Genomic DNA, 27,891 nt, shown 5'->3' on the forward strand with positions numbered 1-27,891 from the left:
TTCTACTTAAAGCCCAACTGAAAAAAGAGACGTAAAGAAAAGGGTTTTTGTTATGAGCTGACAAGCACCTGTGTTTCTTTCTAACTGGCTGAGCTGTATCGCTAACCCTAACCCCTAATGATAACCTAAGAATATGTGATTTGTTTCCCAAGTTGTCACAACCACTGGTCAAAATCATAGTAATTGGAACTGACACAAATGAAAAACATACATTTTTCACCAAAAAATACAGTTGGGTTTACTTCTCATCATCAATCACACGTTAGCCTCACAGAATTAATTAATTCAGTATTATTGTATCAGTATATTAAATTTGCCTGTGTTTCCATTCCTGAAATGTCTTAGTGTACATACCAGAGTAAGAGCCAGTTTCATTAAGCTCTCCACACTTTTTCTTCTTTCCTCGTGTTTGATTTATTTGCACATAAAGTAAAAAAATTATAAGTGCAGTCTATGCTATCTATTGGATTTGTACGATCAGCATACTCATGGGGACAAAGTATTCTGCTGCTCTGCATAGCTCCTCGGTCCTGATTAGACCCCGATGCCTACACAGCAGTTATTGACTGCACTCCCAGCAGAATCAGTAGACTGGACCACAGCCTAAATCCTAAGGCAGCTGTGGGAAGATAACACAGCAGAGGGATAATTTTGCTTTAAGAAACAAGTGTCCAACCAAGGGGATAAAGAACAAATAATCCCTCTAATTGGACCAATGAAGGCCATAATGTATCGAAATGAAACTGAAAAGTTAAAACAGAAAAGAACAATTTTCATTTCTTAAAATCAGTTGCTCAAAGAAAACGCTATGTCACTGCTACAGAGGAGGATGCCAAGGTAGTAACTTACTGTCAGGAGTTCTTTCTGGAAGGACTTCCTCTCTTTGCTCTCGGCATTGTTGCAGTCTTCCTTCAGCCTCTCCAACACTGATGCAACCCTCTCTGGTTCGCTGTCCAGCTCAGCGCGGCAAAAATGCGTTAAGGGTAGGTTGACATATCCAAGGGCATCTGCGAATGCTCGCCAGTTGCCAATGTTCTCCATCAATATAGTTCTTACAGAGGCGTAAATATATGTGAGGAACTTGCAGGGCTTCAGTATCTGCTCAAGTAACAATGAGGTTGTGAGGTCAGGCCCAGTGAAGTAAATTGGCTTAACTTTGCCGACCACTAGCACATTCTTACAATGGACAAGTCCCATTCTGCCTTGATAATATCCAATGTACCATTCTTTTGTCCACAACTGGCCCTTCAGCTTGATCTTCTCCTCACTTAACAGAGCTACAAAATCTCCTTTCCTATATTCAAGCAAGTACTGATTTTTTGTTTGTCGTATGACAGTTTTGATTAACTTTCCAAACTTCAGGTTGTTTATTCTCCTGTCCTGAAAAACAGGATACTTAGTGGCAATGGCAAGAGGAGACAAGACAATCTTACCAACTTCCTTCTTCTTCAGGAATCGCCGTTGCGCTGATGTCTTTGGGCCTGCTTTGGGTGGCGGTGTTGGTGTCTGGACACAAAACTGGGCCAGTATACAATCTTGGTCATCTTTGACCTGGATTCTTAGGGTGAAATCCGACACATCGTCTGCGCGTGATGCAATGACATAGACAAGCCTGCTGACTTTGCCTAGCTTAACTTGGAATCCTCGAACTACCCTGGCCTGCTCACTAGCCTTTACCTCATAATTGGCCATGTTGGAATAAACTCCAACACGAAGGTCCTGCGGTCGGGACAGGATAAACTGGTGTTTGCCCCAGAGCTGGAGAGCAACTGGTGGTGCAGAATGGGCCTGCTTGCCAACCTCACTCACCAACAGTGTCTTTGGCGCACAATCATGGCCGAACATAGCCACCACTGTTTTGAAGGATGGATGGATGTGTTTGGGACCATACACTCCTAAAGTGATCTTCTTAACCACATGCTCCCAAACTGTGGAATTTGGAGATAAGGATTGAGCCTGAGCCACGACACACACGTACATACATGGCTCAAGGTTATCCAGGCACACCTGGACTGTGTCTCCATACATGTATGCCTGAGGAACAGGAGTGTAAGGTCCCTCTTTACAATCACTTCGTACACACAAGACTTCAGTAGTCTGCCTGCTCTCCATTTTTACCACAACAGACACTTTCATCTCCAGGGTAACAGTGGTTTTGGTTTCCATGTTACTGAGTTTAATCTCCACCACAGGGCTGACAGTGGTACAGCGGTCACTGTTGAGCTCTAGCGGCGGGTCTAGCAGAGCTTTAATTGAGATCTGCTGTGTATCCCCAGGGGCGACATGGCCCTCTGGTACATGGATGCTGATGCTGGTGTCCGGAAGCTGGACAGCTCCGCCTGAGCTGTCTAGTCGACATACGATGTTAGTCTCCACCGGCTGCGTTTGGCCCCAGCCTGGGTTCTGGCCAAGGGAATCCAAATCATGGCAGGACCTGGCCAACTTGCGGTGTGTGAGCCATGCAGTCCGGAAATCCTCCCTGCTCTGGAACTGCTCCGGTGCTGGTGCTTTAAGGCCTCCAAAGAAACTAGCAGAGGCCTGAGGAGCATCGGACTGTGCCTGCAGGATGGATAACTCGGACAGACTGTAGGAACGTTTGCTTCTAAAAAACGGGTTGTCTCTGCGCATAACCTGACCGACCCCCACAGGACTTACAGGGTTCAAACTGATAACACCGCTGCCAAAACCATTAATGTCAGCAGTGCTGCTGGTGGACTTGGGCAACGATGGAGTGACGGTATCAAACAGAAGAAGATCAACTGATTTTTCATTACTGTTTTGATCAAGTGAGCTCTGGGGACCCCCGTTTAGAAAGGGATTTGTAGAGGTATGGTTAGTTGCAAAAGGATTTCCATTTTGGAAGGTGGTTGGTTTAAGAATCACTCCTGCCCACTCGCCTAGAAGGTCCATTTCTTTGGCTGCCTCCTCGTTACAGTCTCCCACGGTGTCAATCATCCCACTGTCGCTGAAGGACGAGTCTCTGTAGTTAATGGGCTCCACATATGCTGCAGGAATGTAACCCATCTCTTTGTTATTGTGGGCATACCACCACTCTCCTCCTGACGAGTCCAGAACATAGAGGCGATCTCCTTTAGAGAACTTCAGGGTGGTGAAGCTAGACGGGCAGTAGTCCTTAATGGCAACGACCTCCCTGGCAGTGCCAAAGGAGGCAGTTGTGTCCAGTCGTAAGGCACTGGGAGAAGGCACTGGAAAAAAATAAATAAATAAAACATGAAAGTGTGATATTTTTGTGGTGAAATACATCATTATGTATATAAGGCAAGTGCTAGTCATCAATTTTTCAGTGTTTCTATAGAGAAGTAGGGTTAACTTCTAAAATCCTAGAAATAGGGCTTTAACAAATTTTTATTTATTACAAATTATTTCAAGAACTAAATATTTTTTGTCTACATATGCAGAACCTGGGCCATTTATATTCAGCTATGGAGTGTCACTACCAGATGTGCAGACATGGAAGGAAAGGTCTCTCACTAGTTCATGCCCCTGTTTTTCTGGTAGAGACTGACTGAACAGAATGCCCTTTTGGTTCCTTTTCACCTCTGTAATCTGTAATCTGCTATCTCTCTCTCTCTTTCTCCCTCTCATAAACACATGAACCCTAACAATCTGGTTTTATTTATCATAGGACAATTATGCACCAGTCAGCATCATATTTTTTTTTTTTTGGGGGGGGGGGATTTGGTTCCTGTGTATCTTACCTACACTTAACAACAATATGTATGGCAGAATGATGGCTCAATGCGGAATGAGTTAGAATGTTCTTTGTGGAGTTGTTTACACAGGATTTTACAGAGAGCTCTACAATTATCAAAGATAGTACCTATCATCCCCATAAACACAACTACAAAACAGAGTCTGCATCTAAAGAAGTTCACTACTGAGTCTGGGGTTTATTTAAACATTATTCCTAGTTTTAACAGTACTGAAAAATTTACCCTAAAAAGCTCTTAAAAGTATTATTTATTAAAGTTTATCTCTGAAAAATTGTAATAAGCTTATTTAAAGTGCTAAGTAGTTAAAACTACTTCAAACCTGAGAGAAAAGCAGAGAAAAAAAGAAATAAATGACTCTTGTGTCATTAATTTCAATACGCTTTTCAGGCCTGCTGACCTTTGACATCGGTGAGACTGGCTTCTGACACTCCTTCGGTGAGATCGATGAGCGTTCCCTCTGATTTGCAGCGAGGCAGGGAAGCGTTGTTGTTCGTCGTGGCTCTGATTCGATGGGCAGCCATGTTTGGACCAGTGACTGCGCACCCAGCGGTGTTTTCGAGCTACTCTAGCGTCCTCTGAGCTAACAGGGAGATCAGATGTCAACAGCCTCCCATGATCACTGTAAGACAGAGAATATATTGAGTCAGCAGTTATTAATTATTATTTAGAATATACCAACGCGTCCTCTCAAAGTAAGATTTTCAACCATCTTTTAATCTGAATGTTTTTGGTTTTCTGTCTTTCTGTTCTTTAAGACAAACTAAACACCAGTGTGTATACATATAGTGGATGTTCAAAATTATTTGGATGATTAAAGTCTCCTAAAACTCTTTGATGCTCCTTCAGGAGTTCAGCATATTCATGTACAGATTCAGCCCAGAAAAGAAACATCAGTAGAATACGAAATTAAGCACACGCATGAGTTTTGGCTGCCTGGGCGATGATAGCAATTAATCTTCATAAATGTTAGCTTATTTATTCAGACTAATCTTCTCCTTAGTGATAAGACTATTTCTGTAATAATTAACATACTCGAAAGAAAAAAGAGATTATCTTGTTTTTGAGCTTCTAAAATCTAAAACGCAGAAGGGTTATATTCAGGGGACAAGTCAGCTGCCAGATATGATCAAGTTAAAACACAAAATATTCCCTCATCTTTGGTCAACAGAAGGCAAACTCACACTGCTGTCCACTCTTAGCTGTTGGATTCAAATTAACTAAAACACATAAATATAACACAGGATCAGTGTTTCCTCCAAAGTGATTACTATCACGCTGATAAAGGTTAAGGTTAGTAGTCTGTATTTTTCCTTCTATTAATAAATCCTCCAAAAATGCCAAAACAAATAAATGTTAGTTTCTCATAACTGTGTGACATTCCTGCCCTGTTTCAGGCCCACAGCCCCAGGCTGTCTGGTTCCTGCTGAAGACACGAATCTTTAAAAAGTTGTTACAAATATAGTTTCATCTTAAAACTGAAACTATTCTGTAAACAGCATTTCTATACAGGTGGAAACAACAGCAACTGATTCATTCACCTTCAATGCTCCAGCATGTCTGTGGTGCTTCGAAAAAAAAGTTTTAAGAGCTCAGTTGCTGTAGTAACTGTGTGTCTGTCTGTGAAGCAGTTTATACTTTCACACAGGAAAATGTGAACGATACAACATAGCTTGTGTTCAGCATCCTTTAGTGCAATACCAAATATTGAATGAAATGTCTCCTGGTACAGTTTTAGGATAGAATAATTGGACTTTTATTTTCTCTTTGTGAGTTACACGTGGCACATATTTCCACACATTGTAATATTTCTTGTTTTTTGTAGATGCATCATGCGACGTTTAGTATAACTTTCTGTCTGCTTTTGCAGTCCTTGCCAGGCATCAGACAAGACTTTAAACCCACTGCAGTCAATATAAACACAAGGCTTAAAGAACAGGAGCGTGAAGAAATGCAAACAGCAGATATGGGTCAGTGGAACATAGCAGTTTGAGAGACACCAGGCATTTCACTGTAATCCATAATTTATAACACAGTCAGCTCAAAGATGGCATAAAGCGCAAGGAGGAAGAGGCCGAGGAAGACTTGCAGCTGTACTGCACTATACAAGCAAACATCCAGTCTTTCACTGGGCTGTAGCTCAGGAGTTATAGCAGATCATCTACTAATCTGAAGGTTAGTGGTTCAATCCATGGCTGCTCCAGTCTGTATGCCAAAGAATCCTGATACTGAACTTGCTCTGATGTGTTCATCTGTGTGAGAATGTTAAATAGAAAGCACTTAGGTGTAGCTTGTGTAAAGTGCTTCGATTGCTCAAGTACAAAAGCACCATATATGAACCATTTCAGCTTAAGCTAACTTTGGCAGATGTCAGACACACTTTGTCTATCAATACAATGTTAATATTCATGGCTTTGAATGCCACCTTCATAAAATCTGGTAAAGCCAATTTCCTGTTCTCTGCTTTGTTAACAGTTATCTTAGTTTGAACTATTTTGATTGATCTACTGAATTAAATCAGAATTTCTAATGGAAACCAAATACAGTTTATGGAAACCTATACAATGTGCAATGAAAAAGGTGACTGAGGGTATTTCATCACATAACAGCAGGAGATCCTCTTAGACAGCTGCATGCAACCCTGGTGTGCTTCTAACTCACACACGTACACCAAACATTAGATCAAAAACATTGCAGCCAAAGTTTTACAGGCTTCTTTGAATCTTATGTGCACCATGTGTGTTACTGCTTAATTAAACTGGGACTCTAAAGTTTGTCCTGCAGTCATGCTTTGCAAAATGCAAAGCATGACTGCTATCCGTGAGCGCTCCAGTTTAAATTTGTTAAATCAGGACATGTATGTTCTTTGCTTTACATCACACTCACTGAAGCAAATTCAAGTTCAGTTCATTCTGTTGCTTCACATAAAACATAGATATACAGACTGTTTCAGACACAAAGGGGATAGAAAGAGGTTCAAACAAACAGCTGTTCTGCTTTAGGTTCTGCTTTTAAAGTTTGATTTTAGCTCCAAAACAAGAAGTCACAGCTTTACAGCTTCCCACTGTCAGCTGTTGACATTTAGAACATCAGGGGAAATTACTGTCTTATGCTTTGGAAACCATTAACAGCCCATTCATTGAAGCCGAATTATTAATTTGGTATATAAAAGCTGCAGCATCAGCTACTTTATAGTATCCCCATAAAACCACATGCAGGGTTTCTGAGTCCTAACAGGCTAAACAAATACCAGCTTATGATTAATCTCTATCCTGCTGGGAGACAAAGATTCACTTTATAGCTGTAGCAATGCATAAAGGTGTGCGTGATTAACCTTCATTACTCTCTAGCACATTAAATATGGTTTTGTTTTGTGCTATAACCCTTAAAACTGTATCTGTATGCCATGTTCTCAGTATTAGCACAGGCTGGGCAATGGAATTTAAGGCACATTAGCAACAAAGGCCATTATCACTACTGTCATAAAAATGACTTTATTGTCTTTAGTTTAAACACTGACACGTTCTTGTGGGGCTACTGTTTAGTTAGTGTTTTCAACAAGATAAATTACTTGTCAAACAATATGGCCAGTTTCCTGTGGGAAGGTTGTACATGTAAATTCTGAGCATACAGAGCTGCAAATACAGGTAAGCATATTTACTCACTGTAAGTTAATTTAGGATAGATTTTTTAACTTTTTTTTTTTTTTTAACTAGAATTTTTAACCTCTTTTAGTTGTCTGGCCCACAAATGTTATATTTTTTGTTAGCTTAGGCCTCATTTACAGTGGTTGGAAACTCCCTAGCAGTCTCTGGCCACTAGGAAAAAATGTGCATTCTCCAACCAGTTGGTGAGTGGTTACTAGAAGCTGTTGGTCATCGCTGAGTCACAGTCAGAATTAAAATGCTGCACCAAAACCCTCCCTGAGATTGTTTAAGTCACTAGCAGACTTGCATGGAAGATGTTGACTTGTTTGCAAACACTCGCTACTAGTGCTGGGCGATATGGAAAAAATATTTATCACGATATGAATTATTTTATATCACGATAACGATATATATCACGATATACCACCTGACCTGTGGTCATCTGGAAAGTATGCAGTCTGTAAACAGCGAGTGGAGAGGGTGCAGTCTTTGTTTTGAGTTACCGTAAAGCATGTCGCAAATCCAGGTGCATGTAAAGCAGCACCATGTCGCAAAACCACAAGACGAAGTTTCTTTGCGAAAAATATCATTTTTTTATACTTTATTTTCTCTTGCATAAAGTTAAGAGTATGTATAGTGAGAAGACAACACTAATATATTTGCACAGGCTATTTAACCCTTTAAGACCTACCATAGAACCAAGTCCGCCAGAGCTTATCTTTACATTTTACATGCTGTAGTGCCACTTGTGGGAGTATTTCAGGTTGTTATACATCAATACAACCGTTATAGCCCAAATTTTAATAATATGTATGCATTAAGTCCATAGTAACTACATAAATTGCAAAAAAAGTGCAATAAACTACAAAAAAATTGAAAATCTTTTTTTTTTTACATATATTTCTAGTTAGAGAAATTTAAGAGGCTTATCCCTCAAAACTGTAAATACAAAAAAGTTGCACAAAATAGTTTCCAACCACGAGAAATTTATTTTGAGTGTCTTCATAGTTGTATTTTTGAGATACACAAATTTTTATATACTACAGGGAAAATGAATAAATGCAAATTTGCAAAAATACAGCATGTGCATCAAAATAAACTATTTCCAACAGTGTAATTTGACTTCTAAGCATCCCAGAAACGATACAGAAAAGCATAAAGTCAAACATGACTTTTAAAAACACCAACATAGGCTTTGAAGCTAAAAAACTACATTTCCGCAAAAATGACGTCACTTTCGGTTTCGGACAGGTAATGGCGGACATGCGATAGTTCGTGCTGACTTATATTACAACGTAGGAAGTGTTATGAACAGCTGATCGGATCGGCAAAGCGTGTTAATGGAATATTATGTTTTTGTTCCTGCAAGTTTGGAATATTATGTTTTTGTTGCTGGAAGTGCTTTTTATGCAATTTTTGCAAAGCTATATGTGGAAGGAAACCGTGACCTAGGGGAAGCTAATGGAATAAGATGTAAGTACAACTCCTACGGTTTCATATGCAAAAAACATTATTGTGCCATACCTAACGTGGTTCCAGTTCTACAGGGATTTAAAAATAGTTAGGGAAAACGGAGTGTGCCTGCTCCGACTGGTTGTAAAGGGTTAATGATATATTTTATGTAATAATTTATTAAATTAGAGTTAGAAACGATAGAGACGATAGAAGACAAATGGCACGATAGACACTTTTCTATCGTCCACACGATATATATCGTCATATCGCCCAGCACTGCTCGCTACATACCTAACCTAAGTGACCAACTAACCAATTTTTCTTCAATTAGTCAATTAGTCAACGATCATTTCAATAACTATCATCCTGTGGGCAAACCTCCTGTTCTAGGCTCCAGTGCCTCACATGTTCAGGTCTGCCCACCTGTGAATATCACCCTGTTGTCTCGTCTCACAGCAAATTAAAGTAATGACTTAGGAAACATCTGAATTTGAAAATAATCAAATGTGTTTTTAACAATACTCAATAGGATCATCAGAAAAAAATAAATAAATAAAAATATTAACTAATATATACTAATACATTTACGTGGTAATAGTATATGACGTGTCGACAGTAAAATTTCACGTCGACTAATTTTCATAGTCGACATCATCGATTATGGCAACGAACTGCTGCAGCCCCTCTGGTGACCACTTCACCAAGTGGCAGCAAGCAACATCCCACAAAAATTTGCCGAGAAATACACATTTTTCACTAATGAATGGTGGTTACTGGGGGATTGACTAGTTTCTAGTGCTGTGTGACTGGAACTTAACAACTGATTTCACTGCAACTGCCAGCAAGCAGTTGAGGAATACTTACGACCCTACCAGGTACACGCCAGCCAGTCTCTAGACTTGTGTGAATGGAGCCTTACGCAGGTCTAGCACATTCATTTTTGGCCTCTGCTGGCCAGAATTGTTTAAAAGACATTTTTCAGGTGAACTGCCAGTAGACCAGCTAAACACTTCAGTATTTTCTCCGGTGTTGGAGGTAACCAAATGCAATGAAATGAAGTGAGTATCAGATTCCCATTCATGAGCATTTTTGCCACCAGTAAAGGTGATATAATATTGCTATCATAATTCACTTCTGCTGCCCACAAGTGGCCAAAACAACAGCTCTGAGGCAATTTTAATTAAGATGATTACTCATGTACATTACAGCAATATTAAAGCTGTAGCACTGGTTGTAATTGTATCAGTTATAAGTATGCCTCTTATGACTTTACACAAGACTACATGCTCATGTGCCAAAATATAGTCCATGTCTGAGTTTTTTGCTGGATGAAGCAAGTGGGTCCCTTGGGTCGTCTGCACGAGCCGTTTTTAGGTTTTCCAACGTTCAGGCCAAAATCCTCTGGTGGGGCACATTTTTGCTTGGCAGCTCTGAGCTGCTGAAACAGCCTGATGAGGCTCTGAGAGGAGCAGAGTGTAGTGACAGCTTTATACATATTTTAAATCCACTCTTTTAGTACAGCTTCATGTTTTTGACCATTAATTTTGTTATTTTTTTAACTTGTGTCCTCATTTATTGTTTTATCTGATGTCTTATTGGATTTCCAGCCATCCTTAAAGCTCCTTTCTGAATATAAACTGCTGCACAAACAGGTTCATGTAGAAAAAAATTAGCTTTAATCCAAAAATATCACTATAATCCACATTAGTCCAGCCCTAAAGACAGTTTTCTCACTATTAACTCAAAACCAGTGTTAGCATGCTCTGCTCAATGGCATATTGTCTGGATCTCATCTGAAACGAGTGGGAAGACCTGGGTGAGGTGAGGTCAGATGTAAACTTTGGGTGGTCTGCAGCAGCAGCTATCCAAACCTCAGCCTGACCACCCTGCACTGTTTAACTCCCACCGCAGAAAACAATGGTGGGCGAGGTCCTTCTGGCATGTAAATCTGAGAAAGCGAAACAAGAAGACTCTATTCATGCAAATCACAACATGCTGCCTGGTAATAAGGCGCTTGGAGAGGCCATAATGAGGCTCAGCCGGCTTCTTTGCTAACAACATGTCAAAAACTCTCCCTCCAGACTTTTTCTAATAACATTTCTGCAAAGTGTAACTGCTTTAACTGACTTCCATAACAGTTTCACACAATTTCATGTTTCTCATTGGGAGGATTGTGTCAAAAAGGAAAGCTGTGGCTGGTATTCTCCTCTAAGCCACAGTAGAACAGACAGATAAATGCAGAACAAGTGACCAGAGAACACACAGTAACAGTCTTTTATTTTCATCTATTGTGAAGAATTTTATGTAAAGACCTAAAGCCTGACCGTGGAGGCAGTTCAGCTAAATAAGGCTCTCTGAAAAGAGTAATGCACACAACCCAAGTGTGTGGACAGAAATACTTGAGCAAATAAAGACTTGATGAAGATGTACAGTATATGAGCAGAAAGCTGCATGAGGGCAAGGTAATAGAGTTAGTAGAACCGAAATAGGAAAAAGTGGGAGACAGTTTCCAAGAAAATACCAAGCGTATCTGGATCCAGGGACTAATTCATGCTTAGAGTGGAGGTTATTTCCAGCCTTGGTGGGGGTATACAGTCTCAGGCTGTTCTTGACTTTCAACAAATTTGGCAGCTTTGTTCATCTAATTGACATTTAAAAATACATTTTCTATTATTGTCTAAAGTTACAGCAAGCATTACATCATCTATGAAATACATGTGCGGTCAGTCTCTCAACGTATTTTCTAGTTTCTGGAACCTTTTTTAACTTTCATTTAACCGAAAAGTTTAAACTCCTGACATGAACTTCAGATTGTGTCCTGGGACAAGTCAGACAGCATTAACTTACCATGTTTTTAAAGGTGAAAGAAACCGGAGCTCCCTGAGAAAAACCATGCTAAAAACCCATACTCCACACACAGAAGGGCCCTGCAAGGGTTTAAAAAGGGTCTAAAAAAACCTCTAGCTTTTTGGGATTTAAGAAATTGTGATTGCACAGACCAAATGACCAAAATAAAGGTTTATCAGGAATACAATGAAACTTTAGTAGCAACTCCAGTTTGGAGTTGAAGAACCTCCTTGGACAAGAACCTCCTTCATTCTGCTAGAACACTTAAGATAGGTCATTGGGGGATCTTCCAGTATGTCAATGACCCAAAATATATTGCCAAGGAAACAAAAGAATGGCTAACAAAAAAAATACTTTATGAGTGGCCTAGCCAGTCTACAGACTTCAGTTTTATAGAAAGTCTGTTGAGGAAACTGAAGCTTTAAATTGACTGATATTCTGAATATTATATTATTCTGTCTCTCTCCATTAGAATGAAGCTACCATAAAAATAAGAGACTATTCATTTCTTTGAAAGTAGCAGACTTACAAACTCAGCAGGGGATCAACTAATTATTTCCCCCAGTGTAAATGTCCAAAAAGAGACTTCTTGTCGCCTTTAACTACTGTTTGGCTTCTAGCTTTAAAATGTACATCCTTAAAATACATCTTTACAGAGCAACAAGCAATAAACTCTAAATTATTTACACACCCCATTTAACAGGTTCAAAATCGTCCAATAAACTCTGGTGCAGTGAACTGTACTGCAGGCAGCGAGGAGAGATAATTTGGTCATATCTTTTGTTTTGCTGTCTTTCTCTGCGTACTTGTTTAATGGTACTGATCCACTGTCAGCCCAGTTAAAGCCCTGCGCCCTCAGGCTGTCTGCTGCTCTGTCCTTTAAACTGTCTGCAGAAGGAGGGATAAGAGGAGGAGAAGGGGGAGTGGGAGGAGGAAGTGTTAACTGCGTTGCAGGGTGAGACGATTCTCCCGATGCAAACCAAGGCCATGAATATAGAATTATAATCACATCCGTCATTCTCCAACCTCTGCTCTCATTTCCTGTCAGGGCAGTGAGGTGGTCAATTTAGGCAGGCAGCAGGAACGGCAGATAGTTGACCCTGCTGAGGCGCCTTAAGCCGATTTCCACACTTCAGTTCACTGCAGCGGCCGCGGGAGAACATCTCAGCTTGAAGAAAAAGTCAAGTCACTCAGCCTTTCCTTCACGGTCCCTGCAGAGGAAGTGCTCTGCAAAGCTGTCAACCGTGCCACTCCTTTTATTCAGCCGTTCACTTCCTGTAGGGTGGATGTCCCTCAGGAAAATGCTGGTGCCAACTGGTTTTTATTACAGATTCACAGGGAAATCACAAAGAGCCTTTGAACAGCTTATAAGGCACAGTGGGCATCTTCATTATAGAAAAACCCACAGTTTAGAAATAATGTGCTCTCCCTGTGGCTCTTAGTTATGAAATGTTTTGTTTTTCCCAGACTCTCTAACTTTAATGTCCGTATGAGGTTTGTAGCATAGAGAAATGTTATTAAACCTATAAAAAAAAAACAACACAACTTTTTTAGTGTCAGCATCCATTTCCTGCACAGCAGTTGGGGTGGAGTCATCATATGTTGTTAAGCAAGCGTCTGTACTGCAACATAAACTAATTTCAATCCCAGTACAGTTTGCCTTTATAAATGACCATGCCAGTATGCTAATTAAGCATGTGTAATTTTAAATTAGTTTCCTAGATTAGTAGGGCTGTCAGAAATGACAAAGAAATGCAGCAAGTGTTAATGATAACAGTCGAATCAACCACTGGATAAGAGGACAGGTACATTAACTAATATCAACTCCAACACTGCCTGTTTCACTTGGAAACATATAAGTAGGTTCCAAAGGCACCTTCACGTTCACTAGCAACAAAATGTCTGCTTCAAAACCATGACAACGAGTGCGTGAGTGACTTTATGAGTGGACTCAGCCTTAAGTAGGCTAATGTTTGTTAATTAGCACTAAATGTTAAGCAGACCCAAGGCTAAAGAGACAGGGCTGATTATTGCTTTGATGTTTACTGTCACAAAATATGAATATTTCAGAACGTCTGGGTGCACATATTTACAAGTACCACCGGTAACAGGATCTTCTGTGTTGAGTTTTAAAATCCCAACACCAGCCTGTGCGCGGTGAGCTAATTAAACACGACTTCGCCTTGGGCACAAAGCCTGCTAATAAATTAAACATATGACAGATTGTGATTTTACATTAATGACACATTTATTTTATTTTTCAAGTACAAAACCGTAGGAAATTATTTTTCTGGCCCCAAGTTTTTGGGTGGATTTGAACAGTTACCAATCAATTCATATTACAGATGAAATGTCCCATTGGACTGGTGAAAGGTCTGTATTGTGTACTACTCTGTGACTCTTTAATTCCAGCTTCATAAAACAAATCAAATCCAGTTTTGCTGTTACTAACAGTGAGATTGGATTTAGCATTTTGAATATACTTGGATCACAGATTGTGGCTTGAAACAGACCCTGCCTTCCTGCTTGCTCATCATTTTTTCCTTTTATGCTGTTACTTTAAAAAGGAGAGTACACCATTTGTAAAGAACAGGACTGCAGTGGATAGCCACTAATGATGCTTTGGGCTATAAAACCACCTACTGTACAAGGTTAAAGATGTTTTCCTCACAGCAATAAAAGCAGCCCGATGACCAAATGACAGGCCTCATATTGACCGTCAGCGTAGCCTGGGCCTCTGCTGTGATTTTAAGGGCGACTGCTCCTTAGCAGGAAGTGGCTGAGGAGGAAATGCCTTTGTGATGAGAGGCGGCCAGATCTCTGCTTACTCTCCCTGCCTGTTGCATTTCCTTCAAAGAGCCGCCTTCAATACATTGATAGCATCTGCTCACTTGCAATCATAGATCCTCAGGACACACCAACAAAGAAGATGGCAGAAAAAAGGGCATCATATTATGGTTTCCCTAACACCAAGCTTTTTCTTATTTCGAAATGTTAACAAAACATTCTTGTATAAGTTACTTTCTGACTAAAGACGGCCTGAACAGAAACAACAGTGACTCCACCATTGCGTCACATTTAAACCCACTAACACGCACAGCCATCTGAGTGTGTCTCCAGCGAGGGAGGATGAGGCAGCTGACGAGCGCTGGCTGTTAAACAAGCTCTCAGACCTTGAATTAACTTGTGAATTCATGAGATAATGAGAGAAACCCAGCTGCTGTGTTTGCAGGCAGCAGCCCTGCGAGAGATGCAAGAACACAAACACTCTCATACTGAGTCAACACTGCCGAGGCCTTGAGTGTGCGGAAACAAAGCTCCGGTATTTCATGTCCCGCAGCGAGACAGAGCTCTGGCGCAGGGTATACACAACTGTCAGGGAGACCTGTTTCTGTGCATCTGGAGAGTCATGCTTCGCTGTCACAACTACACCTTAAAAATATTCAAACTAGGTACTGGAAAACAATTGCAAAAAAAAAAAAAAGGGGGGGGGGGGGGGGGGGGGGGGCTGAAAAGCGATAAATATAGTGGAGGACATGGGATGCTCTGGTATGGAGTTAACGCCGGTGTTTGCCACCATGGGACATCGTACACACACAACAATAAAAAGCAGAGAGTCAAACAACAACTCAACCCTAATTTGTGGCGATTGCATTGGTTGTGTCTCAAGACACTCATGACATCACTATAGCCCATTTATGCTGGCATGAAGGCATGCATGACTCATCGAAACAGGAGGCAAAGAAATCGCTGAGTTTGTTTCTCTGAGATTTTCTCCAGAAAAGTCTCCAGAAAAGTGAGCATTAAAGAACAGAACCAGTGAGAGATGCTCATTAATCCCAAGACAAAAGAAAGGGCATCTTGGTTCCAGCTGAAATAAACACCGTGTAGCTCTCGATCAACACAGAAGCTAAGAAGCGTTCAGTCCATTGAGTCGAATGTCGAATGGTGAGCGGTTAAAAACATTTCCTTAACAGAAAAGGGAAAATAACAATAATAATAATAATAATAATGTATTGATCCCCGTGGGGAAATTACTCTCTCTGCATTTAACCCATTCACTCAGTTAAGCAGTGGGCAGCCACTAATCAGGCACCCGGGGAGCAGTGTGTAGGGACGGTACCTTGCTCAGGGGTACCTCAGAGTAGCCATTCAGTGGATTTGAACCCCCGACCTTCCCATCATGGGGCCACCATGCTACCTACTGAGCTATCCCTGCCAAAAAAAAAAGAGGAACGCTTCACGAAGTTGTTACAGAATTTTTTTTCTCTAATGATTGGCGACCTGTGCAATTAACATTTTACACCTCAACGACAGGCTAAAGTTGCTGACATGGGAAGGCCCAAAGCAAGAGAAAACACCCAGATAGGTGCAGACACCTAGGACAGATGTTTGTTCATGTACAACTTTCTAGTCCATTAGAAAGAGAATGTGACAATAAAAGTGATTTGATTTGATTTGTGTCACCGTTGCATTGATACCTTTCAGTGTAGTAGTAAAAAAGTAAATGACCCCTAGAATTTACATCACACCAAGAAATTTGCTTAAAGATACAGTAATAACACTAGTGTAAGCAGTGCTCTGTGCTATTGAAATTAGGACAAAGTGCTGCTATATAGGTAGGGATGGGTACCGGTATCCGGTGCCATTGTGGCACTGGTTCTGACATAAACAGTAGTAACCAGACCGAAAAGCAGCGCACATTTCGGTGCTTTATTTCGGTGCTTTTTTTTCCTGAGATGTCATACACTTTGGATTTCTACCTTTCCAAGGATAGTAGGCGGGCCCAGGTACGTACATTCTTTTAGAGCAGAGCTACAGATTAAAAATGCCCAAGGCGAAACGGTCAAAAGTCTGGCTGTACTTCACAGCAAAAGATGCAAACTCAGCAGCCTGCAACAAATGCTTTAAGGCAGGGGTCCCCAATCCCAGTCCATGAGGGCCGGTGTCCCTGCAGGTTTTAGATCTCACCCTGGGTCAACACACCTGAATCAAATGATTAGCTCATTACCAGGCCTCTGGAGAACTTCAAGACATGTTGAGAAGGTAATTTATCCATTTAAATCAGCTGTGATGGATCAAGGACACATCTAAAACCTGCAGGGACACCGGCCCTCGTGGACTGGGATTGGGGACCCCTGCTTTAAGGTGATACTGTGCAAAGGAGGTAACACCTCGAATCTGATGAAACACCTGGCAACGCATAGCGTTTTTTTAAAAGCCGAGAAATGCACCGTATTTGATAGCTTGCTGCAAGACTTCACACCGAGCAGCACATCTACTGCGGGTGTGGTGCCTGTTATCAGACCCGGAGTTAGCAACATCCCCCAAGAACCCGAAGAGGAGAGTCCTGGCCCCTAGCCCTGCCAGTGTAGCAGAAATGATGACGGATGATGATGGCAGCAGCAGCCGTTCTTCTCTGGGTGAGTGGCTTAATGTTGTTCGTGTGTAATTTACGTTGAGTAGGCTAACCACGTTATTAAATTAATGCATGTAAGGTGAACTAGCAAACACCGTTGTAGTTACGTGCGGCTGTCTTCTTGTTTGATGGCAGATACTCCCTTCACCCTGGCCAAAAAGGCTAAAATGACCAAAGAAAAAGTGGAAAACAGCTAAATATGAGAGGTTTTTGGACCTGTGTTTTTTCCATTGTTTAAGCACTGCTTCCAGCCAAGAGTGATACCATATATGCCCTATAGCTGAAGAAAAGGCTTACATTGTTATCTTTTTACAAAAAAACAGTTAAACATGAGAGGTTTTTGGAGTTTGTGTTTTCCATTCTTTAAGCACCAGTTCGAGCACCGTTTAAGCTCCGGCACCGTTTCAAAAGTACCGGTTTGGCACCGGTATCGGATAAAACCTAAACGATACTCATCCCTATATATAGGGCTGTGCAATATGACCAAAATCTAATATCCCGATATAAGACATTTCCCCACAACGATACATATCACAAAAATTTTACACTTTCGGTAAATTCTGTGAATCTCAGGCAACTCAACTTGCGTGAAGTGCTTTAAGCTGGGCGTCGTGTACCTAGAGTCAAGTGTTACATAAGTTGAAATGGCCGCAAATTTCTTTGTGAGTATTTATTACATGGCGTGCTGTGGGGAAAAGCCTGTTCTAAGGTTTATTTTTTAGCACCTGACGGCTCTTTTTAGCTTCTCGTCCGTAAACACTCTGCATACTATTTCACGTGATTCAGTTTATTTTGAAAAATCTCAACAGGCTCTTCAGCTTTATTGTGAAAGGTTTATGTGGAAAATCAACAAGCGGACGGTGGAGCCACACGATGGTTTTACGGTCGCTGCTGCTAACGACAATGCATAAAAACAGTGGCTTGTCCGTCCGTAGTGTGGTTATATTAAATATAAGAGAAAGAGAGAACTTTAAGGAATTCTACAGTGACCATCAAAACAATGAAAAATATTGCCAGAAACAGTTTATTTTACGACACCACGAAACAAATGATAGCATAATATGAAGCAATAGACGTTTTCATATGGTCATCCGATATATATTGTTGTATCGAACAGCCCTACTGCTATCTATAGCAATAGTTATAGAAAAAAATTAATGTATGCTGAAAAGGAGAAAAAGGAAAGCATGAGCAACAAGGAAAAATAAGGGGTGAAGTTAAAGCATTGAAAAGAGGAAATAAGTTATGTTCCATTGCAGTAATGTTCATTAGCAGATACTGCACAAGCCAACAGTAAACAGTCTGCTTTTGTTTTATTCATTATTCAAAGTCATCGGACACCACAGAGGAAAAACCATGATGATTCTGGCTCCTGATGTGAAAATTGCTGGTATCTAATTTGCCTACAGATTTTCAGGTGGAGCAGAAATGGAAACGGATATGGAAATACCTGACATTCACTTGTTTTAGTTTAAATTTGTATACGCAATTCCTGGAACCAGGAAGATGACAAAATTACTAGTAAATAAATAGCTGTTAATGGATTTCCTGTTAACCAACGGCTTAATGATCTAATCAGCACTCAGACTTTAGAACCAACCCTGGTTCAGACTTCTCATTTTGCCGATGCTCCACCACTCCACCAGGTTGAAAGAAATTCAGCCTGCTAGTTTTCTTTCAATCTTGCTGATTAACAGACAAGTTAATCAGTAAAGCAGTAAAGCGCTTGTCTGGAAACAGTTTTAGCTATCACCTAAAAACCAAAGAAGGAATCTGCTCATCTCATTGAGCCTGCACTGAGTTAGGTGTCACATACCGTCATTGCTCTTGTTTTATGAATTATTAGTTATTTCTGTTTTTTGACTAACAGAACTCTCCAAGCCAGAACTCCTGATTGTCTTAGGGTCTGAAGTCCATGTGTCTGATTTTAGAAAAACCCACATGAATGCCGAGGACAAAATTTCAGTCCACTTATTCTTTTACACTCAGACACAGACTGTGCTGGCTCACAGACTCTCCTTAGAGTACTGCAATGATGACCAGGGGCAATAAACCGTGCATGTTTGAATATTTTGACTCTAAACTCCTCTGTCTCTGGCAGTCCCGATTGCATTCTCTTAAGTACATATTTACAGATAAAGATTAGTTGTAGATACCAGTTCAGTTTTCTTCTGACACCACAAAAGTATTCTGTGTGATGTGTCACTGCTGCAGCAGATGCCTCCATCATCCAGTCTTTTACTTCACTATATAAACACACCAAGGTGGAATGGAGCTGCAGGAAAAAAAAGTATGGAGGAATGCGAGGAATGCCAAGCTTCAAATGAAATCATGCACTATTCAAGTGAAGGAGGAGAGAGAAAAAGAGAAAAATGTATTCTTCTGACGACAAAGACGAGGTTAGAGATCACGCTTTAACTGTCACTCTCTGCCTTTACCAGCAAATTCACTGGGCTGTTTTCAGTGTTACCAGTCTTGTCACGATCCTGAAAACAATGGCAGCACACACACAGACACACACCCCTATACCCTAGCCCCAACACCCCCCCACACACACACACTTCATTCCCTTTTGCTTTCTTTAACAAGTCCACAGACTGAAGCCAATGATATGTAAGCTGTGAAGCTTGAATCTATATTACACATCCTAAAAATCACACTGATGGACACGTCAAACAGTCCATCAGTCCACCATGATCGTTTACTAGTTTGGTCATGTTTTCCACTCACAGTATTAATTGATGATACTGAACAGATCGATCACAATACTTGCAAGCTGCGACAGTTACATTTTACACTGTAGGTTGTGTTGTAGGGTTTCATAGGGGGTTGTGGTTATGATGGAGCTAAAGTGTAGATTTCCCACTTATTCCATGGTCCCCGGAGAGGTGATACTTTAAGAATTTCAGCTAGAAAACAATGACAAGGAAACTTGCTATTTTCTAACTCTGTTAACTGGCCAAACTGTGTAAAACAGCTAACAAAAACAGCAGGCTAAGGTAATACAATAACTAATGTTATGGATGTAGCTTAAAAATAGTTGTAAAAGTGCATGTTAAATAAAAAGTGCTGCTTAGCTGTAGCAGCGGGTCAACTTGTAAACTCTGCAAAATGGGTGGCTATTAGAATTTCCTTTAACTAAAAAGGAATTCAACCAAAATATTGCAAATACTGTATGGTAATTTCTATTTTTTTACAGTATTTGTACTATAAATACAAACAGTATAAATACTAAATGTATATATGGTCATTTGATATTAAAAGATATATATGTGTAAATACAATAGATACACATATAAATGAAAACAATTGGTGGTCATGATGAGGGACAGTGGCGTGCCCTCATTAAGAGGTGTTTCTGACCATCAAGCCCACCTCACAAGTGTCCCTGCTGGTCTACAAGTGTATATCGGGAAGAAAAGAGGACCAGGTGAGGGACATACCAGGGAAGCTCTGCCATAGGGCCACAGGTCTCTGGTCACTAAATCGCTGCTAGTCAATTCTTGTGTGAAGTCCCATTAAGCCAACAGCAAATATTTATTGTGAAAAACATTTGTTCATGTTATCTCCTACAAAAAAGAACAGTTTCCAAAACTTTTACAGTCTTAATAACCACTCAGGAAGGCTAGAAAATCAACAAGCCACACAGAATTTGTCACTCTAATGAGGCCCAATTAGCATCTCATCAGACAAAGTACTGTGTAATCTAAACAGATTTACAGGGTGTTTTAGATCTCTGTACACTCGCCATGTACCTCACATGTTGTTGAATTCCTGTCAGAAACGTCACACTCCTCTCAGAACTAACACAAATGTCTGACCATCAGACACTGCCATCCTTGGAGTCACCTCTAATGTGCTGCAGTTCTGAATACCAAACAATGTTGCAGGGACACTGATGTTCACACAGACTGTCATACAGCACGGTTTAAAAACCTTGAAGCAAATCAATCTGATAAACACTGTGTTTCCTTCTTGATAACAGGTGGCGATGACTCGCGTGCAGCAGTGGAACACTCACTCTAAGCGCCAGCTGATGCTGAGCGTGAAAAGAGGGGAGGTAGTTAGGGAAAGACCGAGCTCCAGTATGACTCACCCCTGATATAAAGGCTGGCTTCAGTCCCTGACAAGTAAAGCTGATGATGGTGGCCCTGTGCTGCTGGGTGGGAGTTGGAGGTGAGGACCAGCTGCCTGTCTGATGCCAACAGCAGCAGTGCCCATGCTGTCATAACTCATGCTGTAATCAGCTGGAACTGAGCTAGAGCGACACCAGGACACGCACGTTCACCCCTGGAGGGGAGAGGGAAGGAGGGGAGGGGTGGGGGTGACGCTTATCTGGAATCACATGTATTCATTCACACAATGAAGTCCGTTCAAGTCCAGCTGAAAGACAGGATCAGGCCTCCAAGTGATAGAAAGATGAAGTAAGTTTTGCTCCGGGTGATAAAATGTCCAGAACAAACAGACAGACCTGTAAACGACGTTGAGCCACGTTAACCTCAGTCACGCACCACAAATCAAATTTACACTGCAATCAGCCATATGACTGTTGGTGTATCTGCAATGTGTGGCTCATAGAAATGTCTGAGACAAGGAAGGGTAGCCTGGAATGAAATAATAACACACGTGGTATGGTCGTTTCGGATTCAGAAGCTGCTGTAGAGGATACTGTTTACTTAGTTTTGTGTAAGCCGCACACTTCAAATACATTACAGAAATATTTAGAGTTTTTCAGTAATGTCCTTTTTAATTCATAGATTTGTTTTCTATCTCTCAAACTTCTGGTAATATTCTAAATGTCTCTTTTTATACTTAAATATTGTGCGTGCATATCTTATTTCTCTGTGTAACAGACCTCCACTATCATCCAAAAACTATTAAAAATACATTAGTGAGCCATAATGTTGCACTGGGTGACAAGTTCATTAATTACGATAAACACACACACACACACACACACACACAGAGTAGTTATTCTGACTTAATCACACATACCCCATCGTGTTGTCACAAAGATGCATTAATCCCTCACTCAAAAAGGTCCCCAGTAAAATGGTACATATTCTCATCAGAGCAACAAAGATCATTTGGCTTTATATATTTATAAAGGCTTTATATTGTGCTCTGAGAAATGTGTATAAGGGGAAAGTGGTAAGCTTGGAGTGGAAAGTTACAGACAGGGCAGTGTAATCAGTGAATATTTAAAGATGGACTGACAGGCTGTTGGATTTTGTGCTTTCATTGTACTTGTTAACTATGGAGGGAAAAAAAAGAAAACTTCAAGCCTTGTAGCAGTCTGAACAATTCAATTAAATTTTATTTATATAGCACCAAATCACAACAACAGCTGCCTCAAAGCACTTTATTTTGTAACATAAAGAGCCTACAATAATACAGAGAAACCCATAACAATCAAACAATCCACTATGAGCAACCACTTTGGCGACCGTGGGAAAGAAAAAAACCCTTTTAGCAGGAAGAAACCTCCAGCAGATCCCAGCTCAGGGAGGGGCACCCATCTGCCCCAATGAACACTGTTTCTTAAACTAACAGCAGTCCTAAAAAAAAGTCCATATTTTTGGGTGATTTTTGTTTTAATGCAATATGTAATGCACTTGTAAATAGGGCTGCCACAAACGATTATTTTTATAGTCGACTAGTCACCGATTATTTTTGCGATTAGTCGACTAATCAGATCATGCATCCATTGGACGTAAAACGTACAGCTTATTGCACCAGCATGCATCTGCTCTTATATAACTATCATTAGCTTACAGCTTTAAAAATAAAGACAAGATGATAGTTTATTAAATTTTAATGAAATTTGCAGATTGTTTCGTTGGAGTTTAATAAACTCAGCCATCTGCTGCTTGCTATCTAAAATATAACAGGACACCGGAGTATATTCTCGAGCATCTCACACTTCTGATAATCAGTTGTCTGCTTGACGTTTATTCAGCTGTGTAAAAACTAACTTTAATCTCAGCCAAACTGATTTACTCAGGAACAAATAAAATACTGAAAAAAGCCAAACAATAACATTTTTAAGTTATCTAAGTGACTCATATATCATGTTTAACCTGAGTAGGGAAAGACGGCGGTGGGTTTGAAAACGATTCCGGTGTCCGGTGTTCTCACCGGCTCTAGTGAACCTTGAACCCCGGCTAGCTATCGAGCTGGTGGGTAACAGACGTCTCCGAAAACGTCGGAGCGCTTTTGAAAATATGTGGTGTCTTGATAAACCGAGCAGATATTTGAAGTTTACACAGCTACATTCTCGCCTGAAAATTTGTTAAACGTTTATTTTGTGACCCAGAAAGAATAATAAGAGTAATATTAAAACTAACTAGCTGCCGCCTTTGTTGGAAACTGAGCAGGGCCATGCTATGAATTCTGGGATAGGTTGGGCCACGAAGTATACACCCGACCCATCCTTCAAATCTGGGGAAATGAAGGGCGCATTTGTCGGCCGCATTTGTCGGAGTCTTCGAATTTGGACAGTCTTCGTCGTGTCGCTGTAACGTAATCAGCCTACAAATGCGGGCACAGGAGGATGCGGTTCCTGAATTTGGACACAGCTACGACACCAGACACTGCTTCTTCTTCTTCTTCGAGGTTTAACGGCAGCTGGCATCCTTGTACATGCAGTGCTGCCATCTTCTGTTTCAGTCCGTTATTACACTCTTAAATCCTACTACTTATTCCTGCGTCTTTTGGGACCTTACAAAGCTTCGCGTTGACTATTAAATTAGTCGTCAACGATTTTAATAGTCGACGTAATCGTGACTAGTCGACTAATGGTGGCAGCCCTACTTGTAAATAAACTTACCCTCTTCCCTTCCTTACACAGAGAACATTACAGCAGGAGACAGGAGGCAACTGGCTTTAAAATCCATGTACCAGCAGCTCTAAAACTCACCGATTAACCAAATATGTAAAAAAGAAAACAAGCTTTAGTAACAGAGCTATTCTGTGGACTTCTTTTAATCTGTTGATCTTTTCATGCTCTATTTTTATATCAACTTATCAGCATTTATGACGCTCAAAGCAACAGAGCTGTGAATGAAATTTGACTATATTTTCATGATGTCAACAGATGACAAGGATATCACACTCAGCGTAAAACACAGTTTGCGCTTTGAGACGTGACGTACAAGTGATTACAAAAGAACATTAGAAAGACTGCTCTGAAGTGTTATTTAAATCCAAAGTGGGCGTTAATTCATTTGTAGCCGTTTTTCAACCCAGTAAAAGAATCATCTGATTTCATTTGAAACATGACTCACTGACAGAAAAACAGCCTTCCTATTGACAAAAAGGAAAAAGCACTAAAGATGCAAAAAAAAGAGAGTGAATCTACAAAGTGGCATTTGTTAACAACGTCAAGGAGCCACCACCAGTACACCACACAGACAAAGTGACTCTGGAAATGTAAATAGCTGATCGGACTCTCAGCACAGAGAAGTAAATAGCACACTGTGCCACATCAACCCATTACACGCCAGGTGTGCTCAAACAATCAGCTCAGAGAGCTCAATATTTACACACTCAGTGCATTTATATATGTGCACATCACACACCATGCCACCTTGTATGCTCTCATATACTGTGTATACACGGAGAAAATGACAAAAACAAGAATAATTCTCTACAGAGACTTTTGGGATGCATATTTGCCAAAGTTTAATTATTTTATTAACTATTTAAGTATGAGCTAGTAAACTGTAGTTGCATATTTTCTCCACGCTGAATCTATTTTTCATGTAATTGTCTAAGCTGTCAGAAAGAGATCTCTTATTTTTGTGACAATTAAGTCTGTTCAGCTGTCTTGAGTGAGTGATGATCAGTCTGGCTTGCAAATACGTGTTCACTGTCAGCTGACATTTGGCAGTCATTTATTTTAAATATTATTGGGAGTAAACAGCTCTTAAATCTGCAGTTAAGATTCATGTCTGTCTGAAACAGTTTGTTATAGCTTTCTTCAAATTTCCTTAAACCCAACTCTCTTCTAATTGGCTGCCCTTCATGAATCAAAAGTTGGAACAGCGGGTGGGTGGGGCTTATGTGCTTACAGCCAAAGCTGTGTGCCTAATGTGTCCTTATGAAGGATATCAACTTTCACTAATACTATACAGATTCAAGATCAGAAAAAGCTAGCATGCTGTTTTTGTTGGCATATTAATTTATCTCAAGATTCTTTACATATTTCTCAAGATTAAGATTAGGCTACTTTTACCTGGGGTGGTAAGGGCTGGGTTCCAGATAACAAATGCCCCAATGTAGCAAAGAGATCATAAAATATGTGTAAAGTTAGCAATTATTCTACCAGTTATGATCGCAAAGTCACCTGTGATGCTAAATAACTTAAGCTAACCCTGGACTCCCCTGGAAGCATTTTATTCGAACTGCATTTTTGAAAGAACAAGATGACTCCCAAACAGCTTCGAAGTGATGCTCAACAAGTGTCGACACATTTTATTTAAGATGATCGGAAATAATGATGAGCACAAAAAATGAGTTTACACTAGTCAGGGCTGAGGACCATCATAGAGACGTATAGAGAACTAAAACAACCACAGCCCATGGCCCGGCTGGCAATTAAAAAGGCACTTTCATATTGTTTTTACTTTTAATACCCAGAAACTACACCCATCCTTTATACTGTACATATATGAATGAACTCCAGTTATTTTGTTTTGTTATTACTGCTGTAATACTTCAGTCAAACTATTTTTACTTGTGTAGGTTCCACTGCAGGATAGACTTGCATTACTGTATAAATAAAGTACTTTATGGAACACACAAGTGGGGAATTCAGCACTATGTTATCTAAATTCTGTTGGAATTCAGATAACATAACTCTGCTTTTCACCTAATGTTTTTGTGGGTTGTTCCTTTTTGTTCCATTGGACATCAGACTGAGATGTGCACAGGACATATTTTGCCTGTATGTGTCCTAGAACCTACTAGCTTCACTAGATGCTGATAACAAAAGGGTGACAACATCGAGCAAGTATCTAGAAACCGCCACAGCTTTAAAACCTGTACAAATGAATCCTACTGGTGATGAGCTTTTCTTAAATGCAGCATTTTTACATTTTATACAACAAAATTATACAAACAAAAGAGTTTCTAATGACCCATGGGAGCTCTAGAGTGGGGCTAGTGCTAGGACTGCATTACAGTCAAATGTGTTCTGTAGTGATGGGGTGGATTTTTCTCCCCTTGGGCCAGTGAAAATTAAGGGAGCCAGTAAAGCTCTGATCTACTGGTCCAGGTGGTGAGTAGGTGGAGGAATGATAGGTGGGGCGCTGGTTTAGGGCCCTGGAGGTCAGGGATGCCAATGCAGGAGCAAGGGTGATGACCCAGTGTGCATTGTGTGAAAGCTCTGACCCAGAAAACTGCAGCTTGTAGTTATTGTGAGGATGATGATTGTGGTGGAGGTGCTGCTGTCAAATCTTGAGTCGTAATCAGTGTTGTGGTTAATGTGTTGTCATGGAAACCAGTGAGACCCCCACCACCACCACCCACAGTACACGCACCCACAGCCCTATTTGAGCTAGGAACTAAACATTAGCATACAGTGAGACTATCAGGTTGTAACACTGCTACAGCTCACTATCCGACAGTTATTACAGCTTACCGAGGCTTTAGCTGTGTTTCAGACGGATTTTACACTTGAAGAAGAGTCACACATGACTTTTAGCAGCGCAAACGAGGCAAAAGAACCGCTACATGAACGGCGGAAAGACCCGTTACTGTAGTTATTAGGCAGGTATGATAGAGTTGCACTCACAGAGAGGAAACAGCGAGACAGGGAGAACAAGCCAAATAAAGCCGTGTAACTGTTTAAGTGAGAACATTTTGGAATTAAAACCCAGCTAGAAAGTGCCGTTTTCTCCCCTACCAGCCTAAATGTAAGCACCACTCTCCACGCTGAGGTTCATAAAAAAAGAAGAAAAAGTTGCTGCTCTTAAACTGCCGCCCTCAGGTAGAGTATAATTGTCTCTTAAAAATCATTTCTAACTGACGCGGAGGCAAGTGAAGACGAAAGAAAGATGGAAGCTTACCTGGCGGGGAAGTATTAATATTGTTTTGTCCCATGAAGAAAAGCGGTTAGAAAAGCCGAGCAGGCGCCCTTTCCGTCGAGCTCTCCCGGTGGCGGCGCTGGATGTGTATGTGCGGTTACACCGAGGACTCCTGGAGGAAAGCAGCCGAGCTCCGGCTGATGTCACCCGGACAGGGAGGGGCCTCACCGGGAGACATTTCCATAAGGACATGATGTCACGATGTTGCTGCTTCAAATGACTCTTCTAGAGCAGCAAGCAGCAACAATGACATCTACAGCCACATTCAGCATTCAGTGTTAAAGTCAATAAACGGCTAAGCCCAAGTGCTTTTTTAACTGTTGTTAAAAAACTGTTGTGACTGTTGTTGTGTCACTTTATGCTTTTATCTTCATGTATATGTAGTGTTGATATTATATGCTTACTGCTTACTTTTAGCGTCACTGATGCTGTCTTTAACTCGGTGTTAGTATTGTTACATCAAACTATGACGTTGTCTGTCTTTGAATATTTTAAAAGGACTTTTAGGTTATTATAGCTGACTTAAACCAAACTTAACACATAAAAATACTCAGTGTTTCCATCACCTGGAAAAATTCCTGCCACTTTATTATTCACTGACAATATCTGTGGTTTCCCCCATTTTCAGATGGGGGTGATAAATACACCCTGTGTGAAGAGGACTGCAAGAGTAGTTTGATACACTCTAGAACATTTGTCTGATT

General features: G+C 40.6%; 1 protein-coding gene across 1 annotated transcript in view; it reads right to left on the bottom strand.

Moving 5' to 3' along the window:
• The window catches only part of LOC134645622 (SH3 domain-binding protein 4), a 52,284-nt gene extending 24,998 nt beyond the window's left edge, over window positions 1-27,286 (bottom strand). Inside the window, exons 1-3 of the mRNA XM_063499128.1 lie at window positions 27,170-27,286; window positions 4,132-4,353; window positions 850-3,206 (exon numbers count right to left, since the gene is read on the bottom strand). Of these exons, the coding sequence (XP_063355198.1) occupies window positions 850-3,206; window positions 4,132-4,255 (2,481 nt within the window). The 5' untranslated portion in view covers window positions 4,256-4,353; window positions 27,170-27,286. The remainder of the gene's footprint in view (window positions 1-849; window positions 3,207-4,131; window positions 4,354-27,169) is intronic.
• Window positions 27,287-27,891: the final 605 nt, after the last annotated feature.

The sequence above is a fragment of the Pelmatolapia mariae genome, linkage group LG16_19 (assembly GCF_036321145.2).
Source record: "Pelmatolapia mariae isolate MD_Pm_ZW linkage group LG16_19, Pm_UMD_F_2, whole genome shotgun sequence".
Taxonomy (NCBI): Eukaryota; Metazoa; Chordata; class Actinopteri; order Cichliformes; family Cichlidae; genus Pelmatolapia; species Pelmatolapia mariae.